This window comes from Candida jiufengensis, assembly GCF_024610255.1.
Source record: "Candida jiufengensis strain CBS 10846 chromosome Unknown scaffold6, whole genome shotgun sequence".
Lineage (NCBI taxonomy): Eukaryota > Fungi > Ascomycota > Pichiomycetes > Serinales > Debaryomycetaceae > Lodderomyces > Lodderomyces jiufengensis.
In genome coordinates this window covers 669,522-691,537 of record NW_026261557.1, presented here as the reverse complement: position 1 = coordinate 691,537, position 22,016 = coordinate 669,522, and the positions used below count along the sequence as shown (strand labels likewise).

Here is a 22,016-nt window from a genome sequence, read left to right as displayed (position 1 = left end):
TATAAACAACTTCTAGCACCTTAATTGACCTAAAATAATTTATACATACTTGTTAATTAACTCTTGTACCAATGATTCATCCTCAATAATTTCATCAATAGTTGAATGGTTCTTATTTTGATTATTCAAAACATGACTATATATTTTTCTCGATATCTTCTTGTTGATCTTGATGAACTCTTCCTCATTCGTTATAAAACCTTCATTATTATCGATGCTACTACTCTCTTTAATAATCTTATGTCCTGGTTTATATTTCAATCTTAATTTGTTCTTAACGTGTCTCTGAATCTTTAGTTTTTGTTCATATGTTAATTCAACTTGTTTGTTTGGTTCAATATAATTGATTGACTCGTTTTTATCATAGCTTTTTTCCATAGGGAGTTTACCAACATTTCTTGTATAATCATTATCGTCACTTGAGTAAGCAGTCGACTCCATTGGACTATTACCCATTGATGTTGAAGAGTCTGACTGAGAACCTACATTTGAAATGTAAGCTTGTGGGAATTGATGTTGATATTGATAATGTTGATAAGATGATGATGAAGAAGTATGTGCCTTTTTTGTATGTTTTAATTGATCTATTAAATTTGAAATTCTACTTGAGGACTGGATTGTTGATGGTTGTAAGAGTACTGGACTAACAGCATTGACTTGATTACTATCTTCTACTACCATTGGTTCAATACGATCTTCTGCTGATCTTTTACGTCTTCGTCTTCTTTGTTTCGTACTTGAAGCTGTCGGTATTTCTGATTCTACTGTTTGAGAAGCTTGATGATCTTTAGTTTCTTCAACAATTGATTCTTTTCGCGCCTTATCAAACATATCCCATGAATTAACTTCTTCGGCTGATAAGTTTTCAATTTGTTTTTGTTCTCTTCTTAGTAGTATACCTCCATTTATTATATTACTATTATTTGATGATGTAGTTGGTCTTGGAAATTCAGCTAGTCTCATTTGTCCTTGTTCTTGTTGTAAATCACTAAACTCGAGTATTGGTTCATCACTTGTATCAATATCATAATCATCATTAAAGTCTTCATTATATAAAAAGTCATCATTTAATTCATTATTCTCATTGTGTATTATTAATCTACTTCGTTGATTGGGTAGTACACTTCTACCTGGTTGTTGATCCTGCATTATACGTTGTCTTCTGCTACTACTACTACTGTTATTATTACCGCTACTGAATAAAGTTCTTCTAAAAGATCTTAAATTATTATTGGGTATAATTGATTCTTCATTATAATCACACATTGGACAATACCAATTAAAATATTCTTCTGATAAATCACTTACACCTAAACAATTTAGATGAAAATTTGATCCACATTGTTGACATAATAAAGTTGTATTATTTCTTCTATTTGTTATAGTACATATACAACAAAATCCTGAACCTGAAGTGTTTAAGTATTCATTTGATAAATTATTTGAAGATAATAAAGAATTATCAATAATTTGTTGTAATTGTTGTTGTATTGATTGATTATTTATAATATATTGTGATGGGATTTGATTAATAGCAGGATTTGGTAATAATTTATCTTTTATATTTAATGTATTTATAATTGATTGAGGTTTTGATTGTAAACTTATTAATATTTTATAAAATCTATTTCTACATGTTGGACAACTATTTGATTTTGATGACCAAATTTCAATACATTTTTTATGATAAAATTTTGTGGGGCAACATGGTATTTTACCAATTAAATCATTTTCTTCCATATTTTCTAAACAAATCATACATTCATCATGTATTAGATTCTGATCTGTGGTTGTCTCCATTTTCTGTTGAATTCTTCAAAGTTGTTGTTAAATTCTTGTTATTATCACTTAGTATATATAATATTTATTAAATGTATAGTAATAGTAGTTAAAAAAAAGAAAAGGTTGCAAAAAAAAACAAAAATAAAAAAATAAAAAATTTAAAAGGGAAAGATAAAAATTAATTTTATGTAAAAGGGAGATAGTGTGTAGATCACATGATACTACACGTGACTGTTCATTTTTTAACATCTACATTTGATCAATAGAGATTTATTACCATCTTATTAATTTGCAACATAAATTGAAGAAATAAATGTCAAGACATCAATATGATTTAATTCAATGTATGAAACAACCAGGTAAAGAAATAGGTAAATTATGTTCAAATTGCGATGGTCATTGTCCAATATGTGATTCAATGGTAAAACCATATGAAAAAGTTCATATATGTTCACAATGTTATCAACAAACCAATTTAAATAATAAGTGTTTAATATGTGGTAATAATACCAACAATAGCCAAAATGATGGTGGTAATGGAGAAAATATTGATGCTTATTATTGTTTTGAATGTTGTAAATTAGATAAGAATAGAGAAGGTTGTCCAAGAATTATTAATGTTGGGGGGAATAAAATTGATTATATTTATCTGAAAAAGCAAAATCAATCATCTAGTAAATCCTTGGAGAATATATGAAAATGAAAGTATGAATCTAAATAGATTGATAATACCAGTGTGGTTGTAAAAAAATGGTCGTAAGACTTTTTATTGCTTAAGTTGGTTGCCAACATTGATGTAATAAGAGCTGAAGCTAGAGTAAACTATTCTTACATTCAAATAGCAAGACTGGATTATTGTGATTTAGAAAACAATGTCTGGACGAGTAAAGTACGAGATTCCCAAACCACGTTAGTGCTATATGAGTGAAATTATTTTAAAAAGAGTATCGAGAGTTGTTGTAAAATAGTGAATTTCAAATTAAATTAAAATTTGTACATAACATACATATCGAAGATGTTTCAACTAGTTTACCTAATTTAGTTATTTCGTTAGTAACTATTCTTTTTCTTTTAAGTTCTTTTTATCATTATTCATCAAATTCAATAATAGAAGCTGAAGTAGAAGTAACATTAGTGACACCGGCATTAGAAGAAGAAGAGCTTGTTGTAGCAGCTTCAATTTTTAATTCTAAAGCAGTATTTATACCTTGTTTCCATTGTTGGTTCAATAATGAAGTTTGATCATTTAAATATTTTTGTTTTTTTAAATTTTGTTCATTAGTTTCATCAATCATTATTCTCTTTTTACTTAAACTCAGATTCAAGTTTTCATTTATTTCACGTAATTGAACTAAATGATTATTTTGTAAGTGGGTTATATCTTGTCTGTTGTTCATTAATAAATTTAAGTTTCTTTGTTGTATTGTTGCATGACCTAATGTTGTATACAAGTTATTGTAGTTTATACCATCATTGTTTTGAGCAAGTTGATTATCTCCCTGTGAAGTAGTTCCTTCTAATGGTGATTTCATGTTAAAATTTGTATATTTACTTAAATCAACCCCGTTGCGGTTCTGTAAAAAATTAGTGTCATCTTCATCAATATCGTCATCATCTTCTAATTCTTCTTCTTCATAATGTTGTATACTTCTATCTAATAAACTACTTGATGGTATCGTGTTAGTTGGTGTCATTAATCTATCAACCATTGGATGTAATGGTAGATTTTCTAAATTTACATCTAGATATTGCTGTTGTTGTTGTAATTGTGGAGTTAGTCTACCGGTTGTGTTGATAAACTCATGTTGTGGATGAGCATGTGGAAGTTGTTGTTGATGTAGTATATTTGTTTGTGGATTATTTATATTGTGATGTAGGTTTTGTTGTAAGGATTGTGATTGTTGTTGTTGTGGAGATAAATGATGAGCAAAATTATTCATGTTATTATTAAATTGATTAGCTAATTCTAGTCTTATTAAGTACTCAATTTGAGCTCTTTCTTCAGGACTTATATTTTCATCTATATGAGGTAAATGTTCTAATTCTGAGTTGATTGTAACCATGATTTGCTTTTTTGTCCAGTTTATTGATTGGGGAGTATGTTTATAAAATTTGGTTTATTAAATGAATAAGGAATGAATGCAGTAAATGTAAATGAGTAAAATGAATGAAATGATAATAGACGTGATTTCTTGAATGATAAGTGTGGAAATAGAATAAAATTGATAAGTATAATTAGGAGTAAATATCAATGAATTTCAATATCCAAAAATGAATGAAATGAAGTGGAACTTGAAATTGATTGAATGTTAATTGAAGTTTAATTAAAGCTTGTATTTCCTAGTCAAGATTATAATTATTTAATTTCTTGTCTGGTCGTGTGATAATGATTGAATATTTCTACTATATTGTATTTCAATTACTTACCTATATGTATATTATAGTGAAGAAATGTATGGGATTAAATTTTAATTGTTCTTTGACTTGAATCGCAATAAGTAATTGATTTGCTCTATAAATGAAAGTACTGTTGATAAGCTGGTTGATATGGATAAAATTATATATATAAAAGATTAAATGTATTAAAAATGTTGTTTCTTTTTTTAGTAATAATACTTGATGGGTTGTGTATATAAAATTTTATATGTATAATATATCTTTAACTTCTTATCTTATCCAATAACAACTAATATGATGATAAACAGTTTCAATAGTAATGATTCTTATGATTATACTGGAATGATATATGAAGTTGACGAGTATTAAATGCAAAGATTTAGGAATAAATGAAGAATATTTAAAATTTAGTAGTATAATTTTTCCTAACGAAATGAAATAATAATATGAAAAATTATTATAATAACAATTGTATGTATATAAGATTTTATCGGGTTTAGATTTAAGTGAAAGGCACTTGAAATTTATTAAGAAAAGGCTCAAATTATTTTTCTCTTTTATTTATACGTATTTGCCATGTTATAAATTATGTCTATTTATTGAATATTAATATTTATATAACATTTTAATTAATACCTTCGTAATTTATTCCATTTTAAGTTTAAATTCCGTCTTTTTTTTCTTTTCGTAAGGCACCAAAAATTTAGTTTACAAATATTAAGTTTTTTATATAAGCAAAATGTTTCAAGGCAAATACAGTATTTCATTTTACTAGGAACACTTACTCCGCTTCGCCGTATGATGTATTGCTAATCCAAATCGTAAAGTGGCATCATCATCTCAGATTATTATAAAAACTTTAAATTTGTTGTATCAATTGTCGGTTCGGATAAAGAATAAGTATTATATTAAATCCCACTATTATATTAAATAATAAAATTAAGGCAACGTAGGCTTATAAATTATCATAGGTTTGGCCACTTATTATTATGCAGCTATGAGTTGGGAAAGACTCTCCTAACACATTGTAGTTACCCGTTTCCACTGATACTTCCACGTTTGACTACTTAAGCGACTGAAAATTACTTGTTCAAAGTTCCAATACTTGCCACGAGTACTTGAACGGAATTTTCTTAGCACTTTAGTGGTTTTACCTACTTATATTCAGATTAAAAAGTGGATTGAATTTTTAATTTAATTTATTTTAAATTTTAACATAGCGTGAACTATTAACTCTTTAAAAACATTAGGATACTTACCTACAACTTAGCTTCCCTATTGTTTTAAACTTTAAACTTAATAATTGACAGAATATTACGCTATATTTATTTCAAAAATGTTTACTATAATTTTGAGCCTTGTTTTTAGTTTTTTATACTGTTTACTTATTTTTAACTGGTCAAAAAGTTTTTTAGCTAATTCATTATTGCATCAAATACTTTATATTTAAAGCAAAAGTTTGTTTTATAAATTCCCACTTTTTTGCGCTTGAACAAGAAAATTTATAAATTTTTGACATTATTATTATTTTTATTAAATAAATTATCACACAAATTTAATTGATCATCTTTCATATAGATAAGCTATACTACATAACATTTTGTACTCCATTATCAATATAATATTCAATAATTACTTTACAACTTGAATTACCTATACAGAAAGTATGAACTTCTTCAAATCCGACTACAATTTATTGAAGGAAGATGATAAAATTATAGTAGACACAGTGAATGAAAAAGATTCTGAAAATGAAACAAATGATGACTTAGAAAATCAAGTACAAGGAGATCAACAACTTCAGCAACAAAGTCAATTGCAATCATCAATAGCATTTAGAATACTTTATATTGCATTCATATTTTCACTATTTGCTTATCTTATATATGCATCAATAATATCAAATAATTACATACCAATCATAGTTCTTATTCATTCAGTCGTACCAACTTTGCTTGCTTCTAATAAAATTATAAGTACTGAGCAATTGAAAAAAATCAACAGTTGGATAACGTTAGATTTCAAAAATTTAAGCTCACAAATTAAATTATACGTTGGAACTAATATTTCAGTTGTATTTCAAATTTTATTATTTTTGTTATCTTACCATTTAAAAAATGAAAATCAGTTGAGAGCAGCAAATATTCTATTGATTGTTTGTGAGAATATCGCAAATTTACAAGCGGCTTTGGCATTTTCAATGATTGGTTATTTTTATTTTAATAAAAGATTTGAAATTATGCCTTTTTTACTCATGGTGTTCACAATTTGTTTGGTTTCGGGTGTGATTGCTACTGAATTATATGTCATTGAAAACAATAAAGTTTTGTCAGACGGATGAGAGAAAATTACAGTGATATTATAGTTTGTAAAATTAATGAATATATATGTTTATGTTTTTAAGGGTCCCTTATTATATGAGCCAAGAAAAATTAATTTGACGTAAATTTACGCTATTAATATTATTTTATACGAAAACCTTATCTCGGAAAAAAAAAAAATTAAACAAACAATATATGCTGCCTCGTATAAACTTTAGACAAACTTAGTTCGGTTTATTATCAAGTTCTGATCATTAAGGATGCACCAACACAGGGATGAATGATGAAAGACTAAATATGTGTAAGAAGTTAAAAAAAATAATTAAAAATTCACTAAAATTCTCGTCCATTACAATCATTTACTAAACTCTATAAATTTATTTTCTTATTAATATGATCATTATTTTCAGCACTTTCCAGTCCCCTCTTTATACCACTACTTCCAAAAGTTGGCTTATTTGATAAAAAAGTAGGAGCAGGTCTTGATAGATTTGTTGTTGATGATGATGGTGATAACCCACCTCCAGATTGTAATCCTGGTGGTTTACCAAACAGTTGAGGTCTTGCGTATGATCCTGGTCTTCCTAACGAATTACCCTTGAGATTTGGTGGTTTGCCAAACAGTGGAGGTCTTGATAATGGAATCTTTGTTTGGTTTGTAGTAGATGGTTGTGGTGATGGAGAGAATTGTTTTGGTGTTGATGCTGATGTTGTTGGACTTGATTGAGTCGATGTGATTGTTGATTGATTGTTTTGTGGTAGTGGTTGTTGTGGTGGTGGCAGTGAATTCTGTAATTGTGGTTTTGATTGATGAGTAATTGGCTGTGTTTGTGGTATTGGCTGCGAAGTTGATAACGGTGGTGCTTGATTATAAACTTGTTGTGGTTGTTGAGGTTTTGGAATTGGTTGATATGGTGTTGATTGTGGAACATCAACTGTATTATTTGTTGAAAGTTTAGGTTGTGTTTGAATAGGTAATTGTTGTAGTGGTGGTGTTTGATTTAAAGTAGTAGATGGGCCAGTAGTAACAGGGATAGCCTTTGCTTGAATAGGAGTTGAAGCTTTACTTGGAGTACCAGCTCCAGATTTATTTCCACCTTCAAAATCTTTTATAGATTTACTCAAAGCAATGTCCAAGATTTTACTAACTTGTTGAGGTGCTTTTTCCACTAAAAAACTAAGAGCGTTATCACCTGCTCCTACTTTTGCACCAATACTATTTACTTGAGCTATTGTTGTTGCTAATGATTTCGTTATTAACGTTGTTGCTATTGTTTTATCGTATGTTAGATTTCTTGATTTGTATAAAGTAAATAATTCTTTTCTTAAGTATTCTAATGATTTTTGTGTGTCTGGGTCGCTCATTGATGGTTGTGATTTCGGTTGTGTTGTTGAAGGTTGAGTTGAATTAGGGGTGGATTTGAGAGGTTGTGATTGGTTTTGCTTAAGTGGTTGTTGTTGTTGGGTATTGTTGGGTATGTATTGTTGTTGACCATTAGGTATATTTGTTCTTGGTTGTTGAGGTTGATAATTCATATTTTGTGGTAATTGAGTTTGATGTGATGGTGAAGATTGTTGATATTGTTGATGTTGAGGTAAGGTAGGAACTTGATTATTATAAGGTTTCATTGGGTATGGTTGTTGTGGGAAGTTCCTATTCATCATAAATTGTTGATTAACTTCCAATCTTTGTCTTTGACGGAATTCTTCTTGTCTTATAGCTTCAGCTTTTGCTAAGATTTCTCTTTGTTTTATCTTCATTGTTTCTCTTTCATTCTTATATAATTCATCCATTGTATATAACCATTCAGGTCCCTTTTTAGCAATTTTTTTAAAGATCTTGGTGAATTTTATACAATGACTTATTGATGCCTGCCAACCTTCTTGACAATATTTGTAATACGGGTAAACTTCTTTTACAGCATCTGTAATTTCATTTATAGTTAATCCATTTCTCGCAGCTGCTGTTTGTAAAACATTTGTTACCATACCTGCTAATGTGATATTTGGTTTATGTCTACACTGTTCTGGAATTTCGTCAATTGTATAAACTCTTTTTGATGGTTTTCGGGGTATGATTTTTCTACCTTTTGGTTTGGGGAATTCTGTTGGTTGATCAAGAGTTTTTGGATAATAAAAAGTTGAATGTAGTGTGGAATCTCTCATTGTTATTGCTCTTAGTGGTGGTCGAGATCTTATTGCACCAGGTTCTGATGTAATTAAAGGAACAGGTACTGTCAATTTGGGTTTTGGCGGTGGAATCGCATTTGGGAAAAAATGTAAGCCAGTTTTATCTAGTCCATTAATTCTACTATATATTGATGATGATGCTGGTGGTTGAATTGATGCTGGTTTACCCATCAATGGAGTTGTTCTTACTGGACCTGCATTTTTAACAAATGATGATCTACTTTGTGATATGTGGTCTTTCTTTTGTTGTTTAACTTCTTCCAACCCTCTTCTTTGTTGCTCTTTTTCGGCTATTAAACTTTGATTTTGTTGAGTTGTACCTTGTTGAGGTACTATCAAATTAGCAATCTCACGATTTAATTGTGATATATTTGAATCAATATCTAGAATTTCTTTTTCAATTTTTGCTTCATTTTCGATACCTTTTACTAAATCGAAATCTTCTTCATCATCTGCTATAGCTGATTCATTAAAATGCGAAAGTTTCAATACATCACCTTCTAGATCATTATCCTCATCTAGTAACTTCTTGATTTGTGCATCTAATAATTCAGAATCCTCCTCTATACTCTCCGTTACTCCCAAATCTTGTAATAGTTGATTTAATTCGTCATTGGCTGCGGTAGACGTTCTCCTGGCATTCGATAGCGTTCGTATTTTTAGTAATGAATCTCGCCTACTCATTGATTTTTTACGCAATGTAGTCGATGGATCAGTAGGTGAAGCTGAGCCTGGTTGTTGAGTGAGTTGTTGATCTGTTTTCTTTGGCGAATTTTTTGGAGTTGGTTGTTTTGAAAACAAATTTGATTTTAAATTTATTGCGTCACTTGGATTAAATTGTTTTGGACCATCTTGTGATTCAATATCTTGATTCATTTGATCAGGTAAAATGAACAGAAACGGTATATCACCAATTTGAATTTTAACTCCATTTATTAATGGTAATGTTACACCTTTTTCAACAAATGCTTCATCAACGAAAGCTCCATTTTTACCTAATACTGTTATTTCAAATTGTTGAGATCCAAAATTATAAAATATTTTGGCATGTTTTCTTGATATGGCTTTCTTTTCTGATAAATGAACGTCAACTTGTGATTGTTGTAATTCGTCGTAAGATTTTCTCCCCAATATGACTTGTAAAGTTTGGACATAAAATACATTATTTTCAAAATCAAGCCTTGCATATGCTGAAACTCTTGATTGTGTATGATCTTCCTCTTCTTCTTCCTCTTGATTAACATCATGATCTAAATCTCCTTTATCGTAAATTGATGATGACGACGATGAATTTGATATACGTTTTGGTTCTTCAATTTTAACTTGTTTTTCTTTTGGATGTTGTTGTTGTTGTTGTTGTTGTATTAATGGTGCATCCTGTTTTGCTTGTTGTGGCAAAGTTGATATAAAGTCGAATGAGGATTTATTAATATCTGCTGTCATATCTGATATTTGAGAATTTGGTTGAGGTTGAAGATTCGGAGTTTGTGATTGACTGATAGTTGTCGAGTTTTTATCTAATGATTCTTTTAAATTAAGATCAAAATTTTGTAGTGTTGTAGTTGCGTCGTTTTTAGTTTCTGTCTCAGTTTGTGATGGTTGTGATAGTGATTGTTGCTGATCATTAACAATTTCATCATTTGAATTAGCAAAAAGAATATTGAAATCATCATCCAACATTAAACTTTCGACTGGATCTTCAACTTTTACTAGTTTATTAGTTTCATTATTAGTCAGACTCGGTACTATTGGATCAGTTAATTGCGTAAATGAAGTGGTTTTATGATTGTTCTCGGGGTTATTAACCAATGTTATATTATTTGAATCATTGGCATTACTCATTGTTTAGTTGATAATTTGAATAAATAATTCCTTTAAATTCCCCGTTTTGGTAGTCTGTATTATATCATTAATAGTATAAGTTATGAGTATTCTTGAAATAATTTAATTAGATAGTGTTCTTTATAAATACTTTGATAAATATATAGGAGATGAGTTCTTGGATTTAATGATATATCAGTTTTTGTTTTTATTTTCAATTCACCGCACTAGTTTAATTTTTTTTTCTCTCTGTGTTAAATTTTAAATCATTTGAAGAAATCACAAAATATTAAAATAATGTTTTGAGATTAGATCTAACTTGTAAAATCATTGTGGAAAAATTGTCTGGCGAATAGATTGATAAAATGGATTAAATATCATTTAAGTTTTGAAGTTTCAGAAGATCAAATTGAATTAAACATGTTTGAGATTATAAATTTGTTAGTAATTTTTCAATTTATAACAATAATTCAAACAAAACATTTACCACCTAATATAACACAAAATAATTTGATAAATTATTCAATAACAAAAAACAATCAAATTTCTAACAGTAATGTCGATAGTAATTTTGATTCAATTCCAAAAGTTTACGGAGTAAAATTAGGTGGTTGGTTAGTTACAGAACCATGGATAACTCCATCACTTTATGACAAAGTTGAGGAGAAATATGGAACCTTACCAATTGATGAATTTAGTTTATGTAAAATCATGGGTAAAGTCAAAGCAAAACAATATTTAATTGAACATTATGAAACATTTTGTAATGAAGTGGATATTAAAAAAATTGCAAGTTTGGGTTTAAATCTCGTAAGAATACCGATCGGGTACTGGGCTTTTTTACTTTTGGAAAATGATCCATATATTCAAGGACAAGAACGTTACTTGGATTTAGCTATAAGTTGGGCATTGAAGAATAATTTAAATGTTCAAATTTCATTACATGGATTACCAGGTAGTCAAAATTGTTTTGATAATTCTGGACAAAGATGTGATAAGCCCAACTGGTTTGCAACCAAAGAAAATTTAGATGCGACTTATCATATTTTGAATCATATTACTGATAAATATGGGAATTTAACTAATATCCATAGTATTGAAGTCGTAAATGAACCAATGGGTTGGAGCTTAGATGAAAAAACTTTGAAAGAATTCTATACATTTTGCATAAAGCTTTTTAAAAATAAGAATCTAAGTGCAAAATTAGTTTTATCAGATGCATTTTTCAGTTTAGAACATTGGTATAATTTTCCAGGAGATTTTATATTAGATCATCATTTATATGAAATTTTCACAGATTGGCAAATTAAATATACTTTTAAAGAACATATACAAAATGTCAGATCAGTGAGTAAAAGATTGAAAAACACTGGTCATCCAAGTATAGTTGGAGAATTTACGGGAGCTCTAGATGATTGTACGAAATACCTTAATGGTGTAGGAAAGGGAAGTAGATATGATGGAACTATAAACTCCAATTCAGAAAAACTGTCAAATTCATGTATAAATAAAGATAATCCAAATATAAAACTAACTAAAAATCAAGTTAAAAGATTAAGATATTTTTTGAAAGAACAACTTTATAGTTTTGAAAAAAACTGTATTGGATGGATTTTTTGGTGTTGGAAAACTGAACTGAGTTTAGTTTGGGATTTTGAAAGATTACATGATCGGAATCTTTTACCTAAACCTCTTTTCAATCATAGATTAAATTTAAAGGCTGAAATGGAAAGACAATGGGTGAAATTAATAAATAATACTATGTAGAAAAGAATTTGAGGTACATATTTTACCAATTTATTTTTTCAAAATTCTATTGCTGTGATGTTTCAAAAAAAGAATTTGTGGTCATTTGGCTGCAAAATAACTGGAAATTTCAAAATTTATTATTTGATCTCTAATTCTACTAATCTCTAAATAAGCATTGAGATATCAATACTGTAATATTCGGATTATTATTTTCGTTAAAGCTACTCTTGAGACACGTTCTAAATTTTTCGTTTGACAATCAATTATTAAAAATTTTGGCTGCGAAATATTAAAAACGAGAATATCAAGAAAATATTAATAATATTGTGTTTACAAAACTTACTTTAAATTGCATGACAGTTATTAAAAAACGGTTAGATTTTACCGTTTTCGTCAAACGTATCGTCAACAAACATTAAATCTTCAATTACGAGAGCATATCATGGATATAATCAAAGCTGAGAAATAGTCAGTAATATAATTCTATGAATATTCCTCCTAATAAAATACAGAAAGAATTCTATAATAATATAAAAATGTAAGTAATCTCATTAAAGTTTATTATAAAAGTAATATTGTCAATTCTTGTACATTAAATATAGTTTTAGTTTATACCTGAAATTATAAAATGAAAATATTATTTGTTTAGTAAATGTAAGTATATGTATATGTAATTAATTTAAAAAGTAAGTAGTTTAAATATGTATTTAAATTAATCGTCAATTATTCTTAAGCGTATTAAGTCATTGTAAATTGGTAGCTTTATTTTTTCTAAATTAAAATTTTAAGAAAGCGCGAATTCCTTTTTACATAATAAATTACATAATATTAGTATGTACTGATTACATAATAAATATAAATAAATAAAAATCAAAAAAATCAAAACAAATAAAATAAATAAAATAAATAAATCCATCATCATTTAATTAATTAAATAGACAAATTAAATAAGAATCAAGAAAAATATCATTAAAACTAAAAAATTGTTTGTTTCATAAGATTTATTAGATTTAAATTATTGATAAATAATCAACAAATTAATCATTTAGTTACTATTACAAAAAAGTCTCAAATAGTTCGAACGATTTTGAAATTTGGCAACACTTTTAATTTTCATTTACGGTCTTCTTTAATCAATTGGACAAAGTCACTACTATTCATTAATCATTATTCAATCAATTTAAATTCTATTCACTCAATACTACTAAAGTCAATTACTATTTTCAATTCCTTAAATAAAACAATTCAATTCATAGCAATTACCATCAAGTGATGGTCAATAATTCATCAATCGAGGAAATCAACATCACACCCAAACTACAAGAACAACAAACTGAACGAATATCAATACTAGAACCTTCATTAAATGAAGATGTCAATAATTCAATAACTCCGTCACTTCCAGTAAATTCATATGTTAATGATTTTGAAGATAAAGAAATATCAATTTTGGAGAGAGAAGATACAATACCGAAAACTATAAATAAATTACAATCTGAACAAGATGTTTCAACAACGGGGACTTTGAAAAATAATCTAACCAAATCAATATCAGATATGGGAATTTATCAACAACATATACCTCCAAATTATCAGTATAATAAACATGATGAATCAATCTTTGATGATGAAAAATTATTTCCATGTTTACCAACAACTAATAAAGAAGATGAATTAGTAAAATATGATGAAAAAAGTCCAGAATTAATTAATAGTGCCACTATAAAAGCATTAATAGTCCAAATGACTTCACCAGAAATAATTGACTACAATTTAATTTGTGATTTTTTTTTAACATATAGAATGTTCTCAAAAGCATATGATATAATGAAACTATTAATGACAAGATTAATTTGGTCGTTACAATATATAAGTTCTGAGACTGATTTTAACGTGAAAATAGGTAAATTGGTTTTATTAAGAACTTTTGTTGTACTAAGACATTGGATCATAAATTATTTTGTTGATGATTTCAATAATAATTATCAATTATGTGACTTATTCTCAAATACTATAAACAGCATAGTAACGGAGTCAAATTTAATACGGGAGAAGAATAATGATAATTACATATTTATAACTAAAATATTTGGAGATTTAAAGACTCACTGGTTAAATTTGATAAATGAATTTTGGTCACTTGGAATTGATTTAGACTCAATTAGTAGCAAATATGCATATTCAATACCCATAGCAAGAGATTTAAATAATAGTAGAAAACTTTCAAAATCAAATACAGAAATGTCAATTCATACTAATCCATCATATCGTCGATCAGCAATGCTTTCATTATATGATCAAAAAATTCATTACAAAACTTTAATTTTTGATGATAATTCCAACGAAGAAGAAAATCCACAGTTTTCAGTCAATAATTTACTTTTACAACATCAATCATCTAGACTATCAATCAACAATAAAATTCACGAAATTCAACAACAGAAAAGATTAATAAAATCACCGACATTCTCCACGTCGTTTGTATCAAAATCTTCACCAGCAGTCACATACGGTGCTATTGCAAATTCACCAAGTACTCCAATAAGGAAACCTTCTAAAAAGAACAAGCGTGCATTAGCTCAATCAACTAGACATAATAGAATGGAGATCAAGGATTCTGCTTTGGAATTAAAGAAAACCAAAACTATTTTGATGGATGATGATGAGGAAGATCAAGATAAAGAAAACATTGATGAGATACGGACACCCAAAAAATCTGATACTTATAAAACAATTGGATTCTCAACAAATGGTAATATAAAACTTCCTACATCAAAAGTAACTTCAATAATACCGCCAACGCCTGTAAAAAAGATGGAATATAAAATTTATAATGACAATAATTCATCACCTGGTCGAAAAGATAGCTTCCAACCTCCAATGTCGGAAAGTATTAATGATTATGAATTTGGAAGAAAAAAATCAATAAAGAAATTAATGGATGGTTGGAAAAAATCATTAGTGGCACATTCCAGAGAGTCATTATTTGACATACCGTATTCACATAAAAGTTTAAGTGCGAAACCATCTTCAGAAAATTTAAATCATTTTATCATAGATGCAATTAATGTAGTTGGAGACATTGGTAATAGAGTTGATGTATTAAGTGCTAGAATCGTTGATGAATTGGAATACCTTATTCGTTATTATATAAATGATTCAAATTCAAATAGCATAATTCATGAAGTTGATGGACACTACATCGATGATAATGGAGATGAATTTGTGGATGTGCCAGAAGCTCAAGTAGCTGATAAAGAATTAGATTTAAAACCCATTGAAGTTTCACCTAACAATGACAGTGATGTGGATATAAATGATTTATCAGAATTAAATATTATCAAAATTGATAATTTAATAAATGAAAAAGAAGATGTTGTTCAAACTATCAAAGTTCAAAGAAATTTATCTCAAAATATACTTGATGAAATAAATTCTTCGGAGGATTCTTTCCAAAAACCAGCTAGTATGAATTGGAATGATGAAGATGCTGTTGATTTGGAAAAATCAAATGAGAAAATAGAACAAATTGCTCCATTAGAAGATGAATATGATGATTTTAATTTTTCAAACGAGCTGGGTCCTCAAAATGTTATATATAGTGAACCAAATTTTAATTTTCAACAATCAAGTCAATCATTAGAAACATCAACTATATCAACACCAAGTAATTTTACTCAATATGATGCCGAAATTGCAGATTTAGGAATTGCATTGAGTCCACAACTGGAAAAACCCAAAAGAATAAGTTTTTGTGATAAGACTAGTAACAGTGTTATGTATAGTAACAAAAGACTTTCACTTTTATCAAAAAATTCAAATGGTTCAATCATAAAAAGAGATTCAATGAAGTCATATTTGAGTTATGATTCTGCTTTTTCAATTACAAATGATTCAAATTCTTTCAAAAATCATTTCAATATAAATCATGACTTTGACACTGGACTTAAAAAGAAGCACGGTTTTAATAATTTGAAAAATATTGGCAATAGAAATAGACTGAGTTCAAATGAGCAAGAATTGGAGAGTGCAATAAAAATGAGATCATCATCACATCTGTCTAGAAAAAGTTCTAGAAAAAGCGTTAGATATAGTACGTTATATGCATTAGTTGAATTACCTTTTAATGAAGCTTATATATTTGCAGAAGAAAGACATACTTCAGTAATGACATCTGCTGATATTGGTAACAATAGCTCAATTTTTTCAATCGCTGCTAAAAGTAGAAGAAATTCAAATCGTAAAGAACAACCATCAACAGCAATGACAGGATCATCAAATAATTCAGTTGCAATACCAGGAATAAGCAATTATGCATTGAAGGAATTAGCTGCAATTCCAGATGAATCAATGCAATCAGCAGAAGATCCAATTGAATTTGCTTTGCATAAGTTAGAAGGTAAATATTCATCAAAGGCTACATTAAGGGAAAAAGATACTGATGATAGCGATGAAGAATTGGATGAAAATAAACCTCACCTGTTAAGGGTCGACGATACAGAAGATATTTTAAATCAAATCAATAATGCACATACTGAAGATGCAATAAATATGACAACTTTAGAAGATATAAGTGATGAAGAAGCTCCATTAACTCCGAAAAAAAACTCAAGAACTTTCCAAAATGATAGTTTTATAGAAAGATCAACAACAACTCCAGAATCAATGAACAAAATATCTGATTTAATTGAATTTCAGCCACATCAACCAAAATTCAACTCATCAAATATAGAATATCAATCACCTAAAATAATATTAGATAATTATTCTCCATCAAGTGATTTACTTTCCGTGCAAAACATTATAAAAGAAAATTCCCACATCTCGTTCATTCTATCATTTGATTCAAAATCATTAGCTGATCATTTTACAATAATTGAAAAAGATATGTTACAAGAAATAGATTGGAAAGATTTAATTGAATTGAAATGGAATAAAGAATTAACTCCAGTCAACAGTTGGTTGGAAATCATAGTGAATGATGATTACTATATTAAAAACAAGGGAGTTAATTTAGTAATTGCAAGATTTAACCTTATGGTCAACTGGATAATTTCAGAAATTTTATTATCTCAAAATCAAATTGAAAGAATCAACATAATATCAAGATTTATCCATATTGCTCAGAATTGTTTAATTTTACAAAATTTCTCAACATTAATGCAAATCATATTAGCTTTAACTTCAACAAAAATACAAAATTTAAAATCAACATGGAGAAATTTATTACCTGGTGATATACTAATGTTAAAAAATTTAGAATCTTTAACATCACCAATCAAGAATTTCTTAAATATAAGATTATCAATAAATCAAATCAAACCTTCTAAAGGTTGTATACCATTTGTTGGATTATACTTATCAGATTTAACATTTAATGCAGAAAGACCAAGTTTTATAAAATCACAAACAACCACAAATGAAGAAGATAAATTTATCAACTTCTCGAAATTTAGAACTTCAGTTCATATTGTCAAATCATTATCTCAATGTATTGAATGGTCAATTAATTATAATTTAAATATTCAACCTGATTTATTGTCAAAATGTCTCTATATCAAATCATTAGATGAAGAAGAGATGAATTTTTGTATTGATCATTTAAAGGATCTTTAATCCCAAGAGTTTTTGTTCTATATATTTATTTAGTTCTTACGTTTTTGATTAAGATGTTAATATTTAATGAATAGATTTTTTATCAGTTAGTATTAAGTTGTAGTTGTAAGGTTAAAAATATATGTTTCGAAATCACACAAAATTGTGCTGAATGCTGTTTCAGATATCAAATAACAGAACAACGTTCATATACATTGATGCTTTTTCTTAAATAGGGATAGTAAAAAAAAATTCCTTGCTAACTAACTTGTTCTCAATAGTTAATATTTGGAAATTTGGTTATGATTTCAAATTCTTAGTCTCCTATTTATAAATAATTTTAGTAAAAACTTAAACATGTATTAAAGAACTTTACTCTCAATTTTGTAACTCCGTTTGTACCCCATTAAATATACCAGTATATTCCAGTTAATTTATTAATAAACTTACTAAATCGCGACTCGGGTAATAACAAATCTTTTTATGTGGTTTGTATGGTTCTTATTAGCTGGCGCTGGTGGTTTTTTAATAGCTGCTGCCTATTTAGCAGGTTTATCACTAATAAAGCATGAAAGATCTTTAGGAAATAAAATGACGCTACAATGTTTATGTATTAGTGTTGGAATTTGCGGAGTTGCTGGTTTAGGTTTAACTTTAATTATTATTGCTTATGGTAGATTGAAAATAGAGACTTAGAATGGAAATTAGAATCACAATCGTTTTTCGGACTAAAAGTCTTTGGAGCTTTTATATATGAAAAATATAGATAACTAGACAAAGTGATACAACATCTAAAACAAACTTAGATCTTTTATTTTATATGTTCTTACTTTTGACTTTCAGCCCATTTTTTGGCATTCGCTAAAAATTTGTTTAGTGATGCTGGTGGTTTTGCAACTTCAACCTCAGGACGTTGATCTTCCTCTTCATCATCCTCTTCGTCTTCTTCTTCTTCTTCTTCGTCATCATTATTGAACTCATAATCATAATATTCTTCTTCTATACCATCAACATTTCTTCTCTTTTTAACTTTTTTTAGTAATTTTGAAGTTATTTTTTCCAAGCTTATTGAATTACCATTTACTTCTTCGTAATCTCTCCAAGCTTCAACAATAAATTTCCTACTTTCATTATCATTTGATTTCTTGTAATACTTTTCAGCTTCTTTAAAAATCTCCCTAGTATTCATAATTTGTTCTTCACCAACTTCAACTTCAAACTCTTCATTTTCTGCATTTAAAAACTCTTCCAATTGTTCTGATGAAGGGATTGAAGATTCAAATAATGCAAAGTTAATCCAATTGTCAACTGTAGGTTTTGTTTTAACTGAATTTCTATAAAGCTTTCTAATCTCTTCATATTTCATTTCATCAGTAAAGAAATCAATAGCTAATTGGAAAATCTCATCTTGATCGAATGATTGAGCTAAACTTTCATCTTTACAAAGATCTAAAACCATTTTGATCAATGATTCACACCTATCAGTTTCTTCAAGATATGATTCGAATTTCAAATACCTTTTGATAATACCATTACAATTTAATCCAAATATCAAAGAAAGTTCTAACCATTTTTGATAAATTGAACGCATCCTATCCCATTCTTTCAATTTTTCTTCAAATTTAATATAATATTTTATGATATTTTGATCTGGTCCATATTTATTCATTTGACCTAACGCTCTTCCTAGAATTTTACGAGCTTTAGTCAATCCATTTGTCGGATCATTTCTTAATTCAAATTCAAATAATCCAATCCAAATTTTCTCCAGTGTTGGGACTTGATGAGGTATAATTTTTAAAGAATTATTCCATACTTGTCTTGCTGACTCAATATTTCTATCATCAAATTCTTCCCAGAATGCAAATCTTTGAACTAGTAGTACATATTTTTTCCATTTTTCAATATTACTCGAATCAATTGAAGGAGCTTTCAGTACGGATTTTTCAAAAGTTTGCCGTATTAAATTTAGATCGTTGCTCTCTACAATTATTGATAATAATGACCACCATGAATCATAATTAGTTGGATCTTCCTCAACATCTTGTTCATACTTTGCTTTTCTTTTGAATATAATACTAGATTCTATGGAATCTTTGTCCCCAACTATTGCTTCAATTTCACTTATTGAGTCATATATTAGTCTTTTAATCTTTGCCGAGAACTGGAATTTATCATCACTTAGTAAGATCGAACGAATTTGTTTGACTCTATCAAATTCCATACATTTTACTTCCCAATTCAACCACTTTGCTATTATTTGAGGAAACAACTCTTCACTCTCATAGTCATTCAATTTCTCCAACAAAGAGTCAACTGCGGACTCAAAGACTGCTCTAATAAAGAGTTTGTCATTTTCATTATTTGCTAACTCATAATCAATCCATCTAAGCCAAATTTTCCCTCGATTAAATGAATTAATATATTTTTGAAATATATTTCGTACATTATCGATTTCTTCATATCTTGATTCAAAATAAATGTAAGCATCCCAACAACTTTCATCAGGGTTCCATTCAATCCACCTTTCAAAAATTTCTCTCACTTTTGTATAATTTTTCAACATTTCTTCAGTTTGAATATAGGTAAACCATAGTTTATTAACTTTCGGTAATTTTGTTATAGCTCTTTCCAATAAATTTCTTGCATGATTTATATTTTTATTTATTAATTCAAATTGTATATATTGAATCCAAAATGGAACATGTTGAATATCTACTTCTAACGCTCTTTCCATGATTGATCTAGCTCTTGCAAAATCATGATTATGTTCTAACTCCCATCTGGCATATCGTAGCCATTGTCCATAGTTTAATCTATTCTTGTTGAGTTGTTGTTCATATTCTTTTCTTCTGGTTTGTTGATTTGAGTATAATTCATCTAGATCTTGGATTGTTTGTTTTGGTCTAGTTAGTTTTGTGCTGGTGTCCTGTACTATTAATTGATTTTTGACTTCCATGATGAAGTGAATTGTGATATTGCTTTAATGCTATATAATCATTTGATTAAGATCAATTTGAATTACTTAAATTATAGTACGATGTACTTCCTACTTGATGCAAAGGTGATATAAAAATTGATATATCTATTCTGTATTTTTAACGCGCAAATCTGAAATAAATCATCTTAATTTTGCAACCAAAATTATATACAACTTTTACATAGAAAACACATTCGACGTGTGAATGGGCACGCGATCAATTAAAGAGCTTGCAGAGTAAAAGTTTATCTTCTAGGATTCCAAGGGTTTTAGATCTCAATAGAGTTAAAAATTTTGAAAAAGGCATTTTCTATACCTCCCCAGTGATTGTGCATTTGATACGTCTAAGTGCGATTTGTTTTAGCTATTGCCTTTTGATCACTCTAAGTTTGGTCAATTCCACTCCATGTAGTCAATAATTTTGGTACCAAGTGCTTTTAATTACAATTTCTTCAGGATAATCCATAGTTGAAAAAAAAAAAAATCTTTCGTATATTATATATTATCAATAAATACAATTAACTCCTCTTCATTTTCTAAATTTTAATCAACTTTCCATCTGTCAATCATTTATTTTTAATCAAATCCAAGTTTTCATAAATTTGAACCCCATTATATAACTCTCTAGGATTTATACCTTTATCATTAGCTGCATTTTCCGACAATTGTTTATTTAAAGTTCTTATTTGTTCTCTTTCTTTTAAACCATGTAAACATTCATTATAATCTTCAAATTTAGGTAAACATTGTGCTTTTGATGTTGTATCTGATGATGTACTACAATCTACTAATTTTTGAAATTCATAAAAACATCTTCTTGTTCCTCCAAATCTTGAATATGGTTGCATTATTTATTGTGGGTTGTGTACAAAATTTTAAAGGGTGGTTGTAGGAAATTGAATGTTTTGAATCTTTTGTTAATTGTATAATGTTATTATGCTTAATATTTTCATTTTTTTAATTGGTTCGTATTTTTTCATTCTCACCAAAATTGATTTTTATTTCACAACATTCAAAGTTGAGACTTTACTATATGAAATCTGTCCTGCGGCGCAACATACAGATACGAATTTGATTCAAAATTACAATATCAGAAATTCTACATAAAAAATCTCATTAATAAAACTTTTATAATATCCATTAGAATAAACTAAATAAACCCATACCGTTGAGGATGCAAA

The 22,016-nt window shown here is 28.1% G+C and overlaps 9 protein-coding genes across 9 annotated transcripts; 4 read left to right on the top strand and 5 right to left on the bottom strand. All coding sequences in view use genetic code 12, as the record gives it.

Annotated features, from left to right (window-relative positions):
• Positions 1 to 39: 39 nt before the first annotated feature.
• On the bottom strand, positions 40 to 1,800 carry KGF54_001383 (ubiquitin-protein ligase; the record flags this gene model as incomplete). The annotated part of the gene is made up of 1 exon (XM_051761746.1): positions 40 to 1,800. One exon carries the CDS (start codon positions 1,798 to 1,800, stop codon positions 40 to 42), a length of 1,761 nt encoding a protein of 586 aa, XP_051621779.1.
• A 295-nt stretch (positions 1,801 to 2,095) lies between these two features.
• On the top strand, positions 2,096 to 2,479 carry KGF54_001382 (U2 snRNP complex subunit; the record flags this gene model as incomplete). The annotated part of the gene is made up of 1 exon (XM_051761745.1): positions 2,096 to 2,479. One exon carries the CDS (start codon positions 2,096 to 2,098, stop codon positions 2,477 to 2,479), a length of 384 nt encoding a protein of 127 aa, XP_051621778.1.
• Positions 2,480 to 2,870: 391 nt separating this feature from the next.
• On the bottom strand, positions 2,871 to 3,845 carry KGF54_001381 (uncharacterized protein; the record flags this gene model as incomplete). The annotated part of the gene is made up of 1 exon (XM_051761744.1): positions 2,871 to 3,845. The coding sequence occupies one exon, from the start codon at positions 3,843 to 3,845 to the stop codon at positions 2,871 to 2,873; it is 975 nt and encodes a 324-aa protein (XP_051621777.1).
• A 2,000-nt stretch (positions 3,846 to 5,845) lies between these two features.
• Positions 5,846 to 6,520, top strand: KGF54_001380 (uncharacterized protein; the record flags this gene model as incomplete). The annotated part of the gene is made up of 1 exon (XM_051761743.1): positions 5,846 to 6,520. The coding sequence occupies one exon, from the start codon at positions 5,846 to 5,848 to the stop codon at positions 6,518 to 6,520; it is 675 nt and encodes a 224-aa protein (XP_051621776.1).
• Positions 6,521 to 6,869: 349 nt separating this feature from the next.
• Positions 6,870 to 10,532, bottom strand: FHL1 (Fhl1p; the record flags this gene model as incomplete). The annotated part of the gene is made up of 1 exon (XM_051761741.1): positions 6,870 to 10,532. One exon carries the CDS (start codon positions 10,530 to 10,532, stop codon positions 6,870 to 6,872), a length of 3,663 nt encoding a protein of 1,220 aa, XP_051621775.1.
• Positions 10,533 to 10,931: 399 nt separating this feature from the next.
• SPR1 (Spr1p) lies at positions 10,932 to 12,278 on the top strand (the record flags this gene model as incomplete). The annotated part of the gene is made up of 1 exon (XM_051761740.1): positions 10,932 to 12,278. The coding sequence occupies one exon, from the start codon at positions 10,932 to 10,934 to the stop codon at positions 12,276 to 12,278; it is 1,347 nt and encodes a 448-aa protein (XP_051621774.1).
• A 1,254-nt stretch (positions 12,279 to 13,532) lies between these two features.
• LTE1 (mitotic regulator) lies at positions 13,533 to 17,876 on the top strand (the record flags this gene model as incomplete). Its single annotated transcript, XM_051761739.1, has 1 exon — positions 13,533 to 17,876. The coding sequence occupies one exon, from the start codon at positions 13,533 to 13,535 to the stop codon at positions 17,874 to 17,876; it is 4,344 nt and encodes a 1,447-aa protein (XP_051621773.1).
• An 805-nt stretch (positions 17,877 to 18,681) lies between these two features.
• On the bottom strand, positions 18,682 to 20,814 carry KGF54_001376 (uncharacterized protein; the record flags this gene model as incomplete). The annotated part of the gene is made up of 1 exon (XM_051761738.1): positions 18,682 to 20,814. One exon carries the CDS (start codon positions 20,812 to 20,814, stop codon positions 18,682 to 18,684), a length of 2,133 nt encoding a protein of 710 aa, XP_051621772.1.
• Positions 20,815 to 21,401: 587 nt separating this feature from the next.
• KGF54_001375 (uncharacterized protein) lies at positions 21,402 to 21,683 on the bottom strand (the record flags this gene model as incomplete). Its single annotated transcript, XM_051761737.1, has 1 exon — positions 21,402 to 21,683. The coding sequence occupies one exon, from the start codon at positions 21,681 to 21,683 to the stop codon at positions 21,402 to 21,404; it is 282 nt and encodes a 93-aa protein (XP_051621771.1).
• Positions 21,684 to 22,016: the final 333 nt, after the last annotated feature.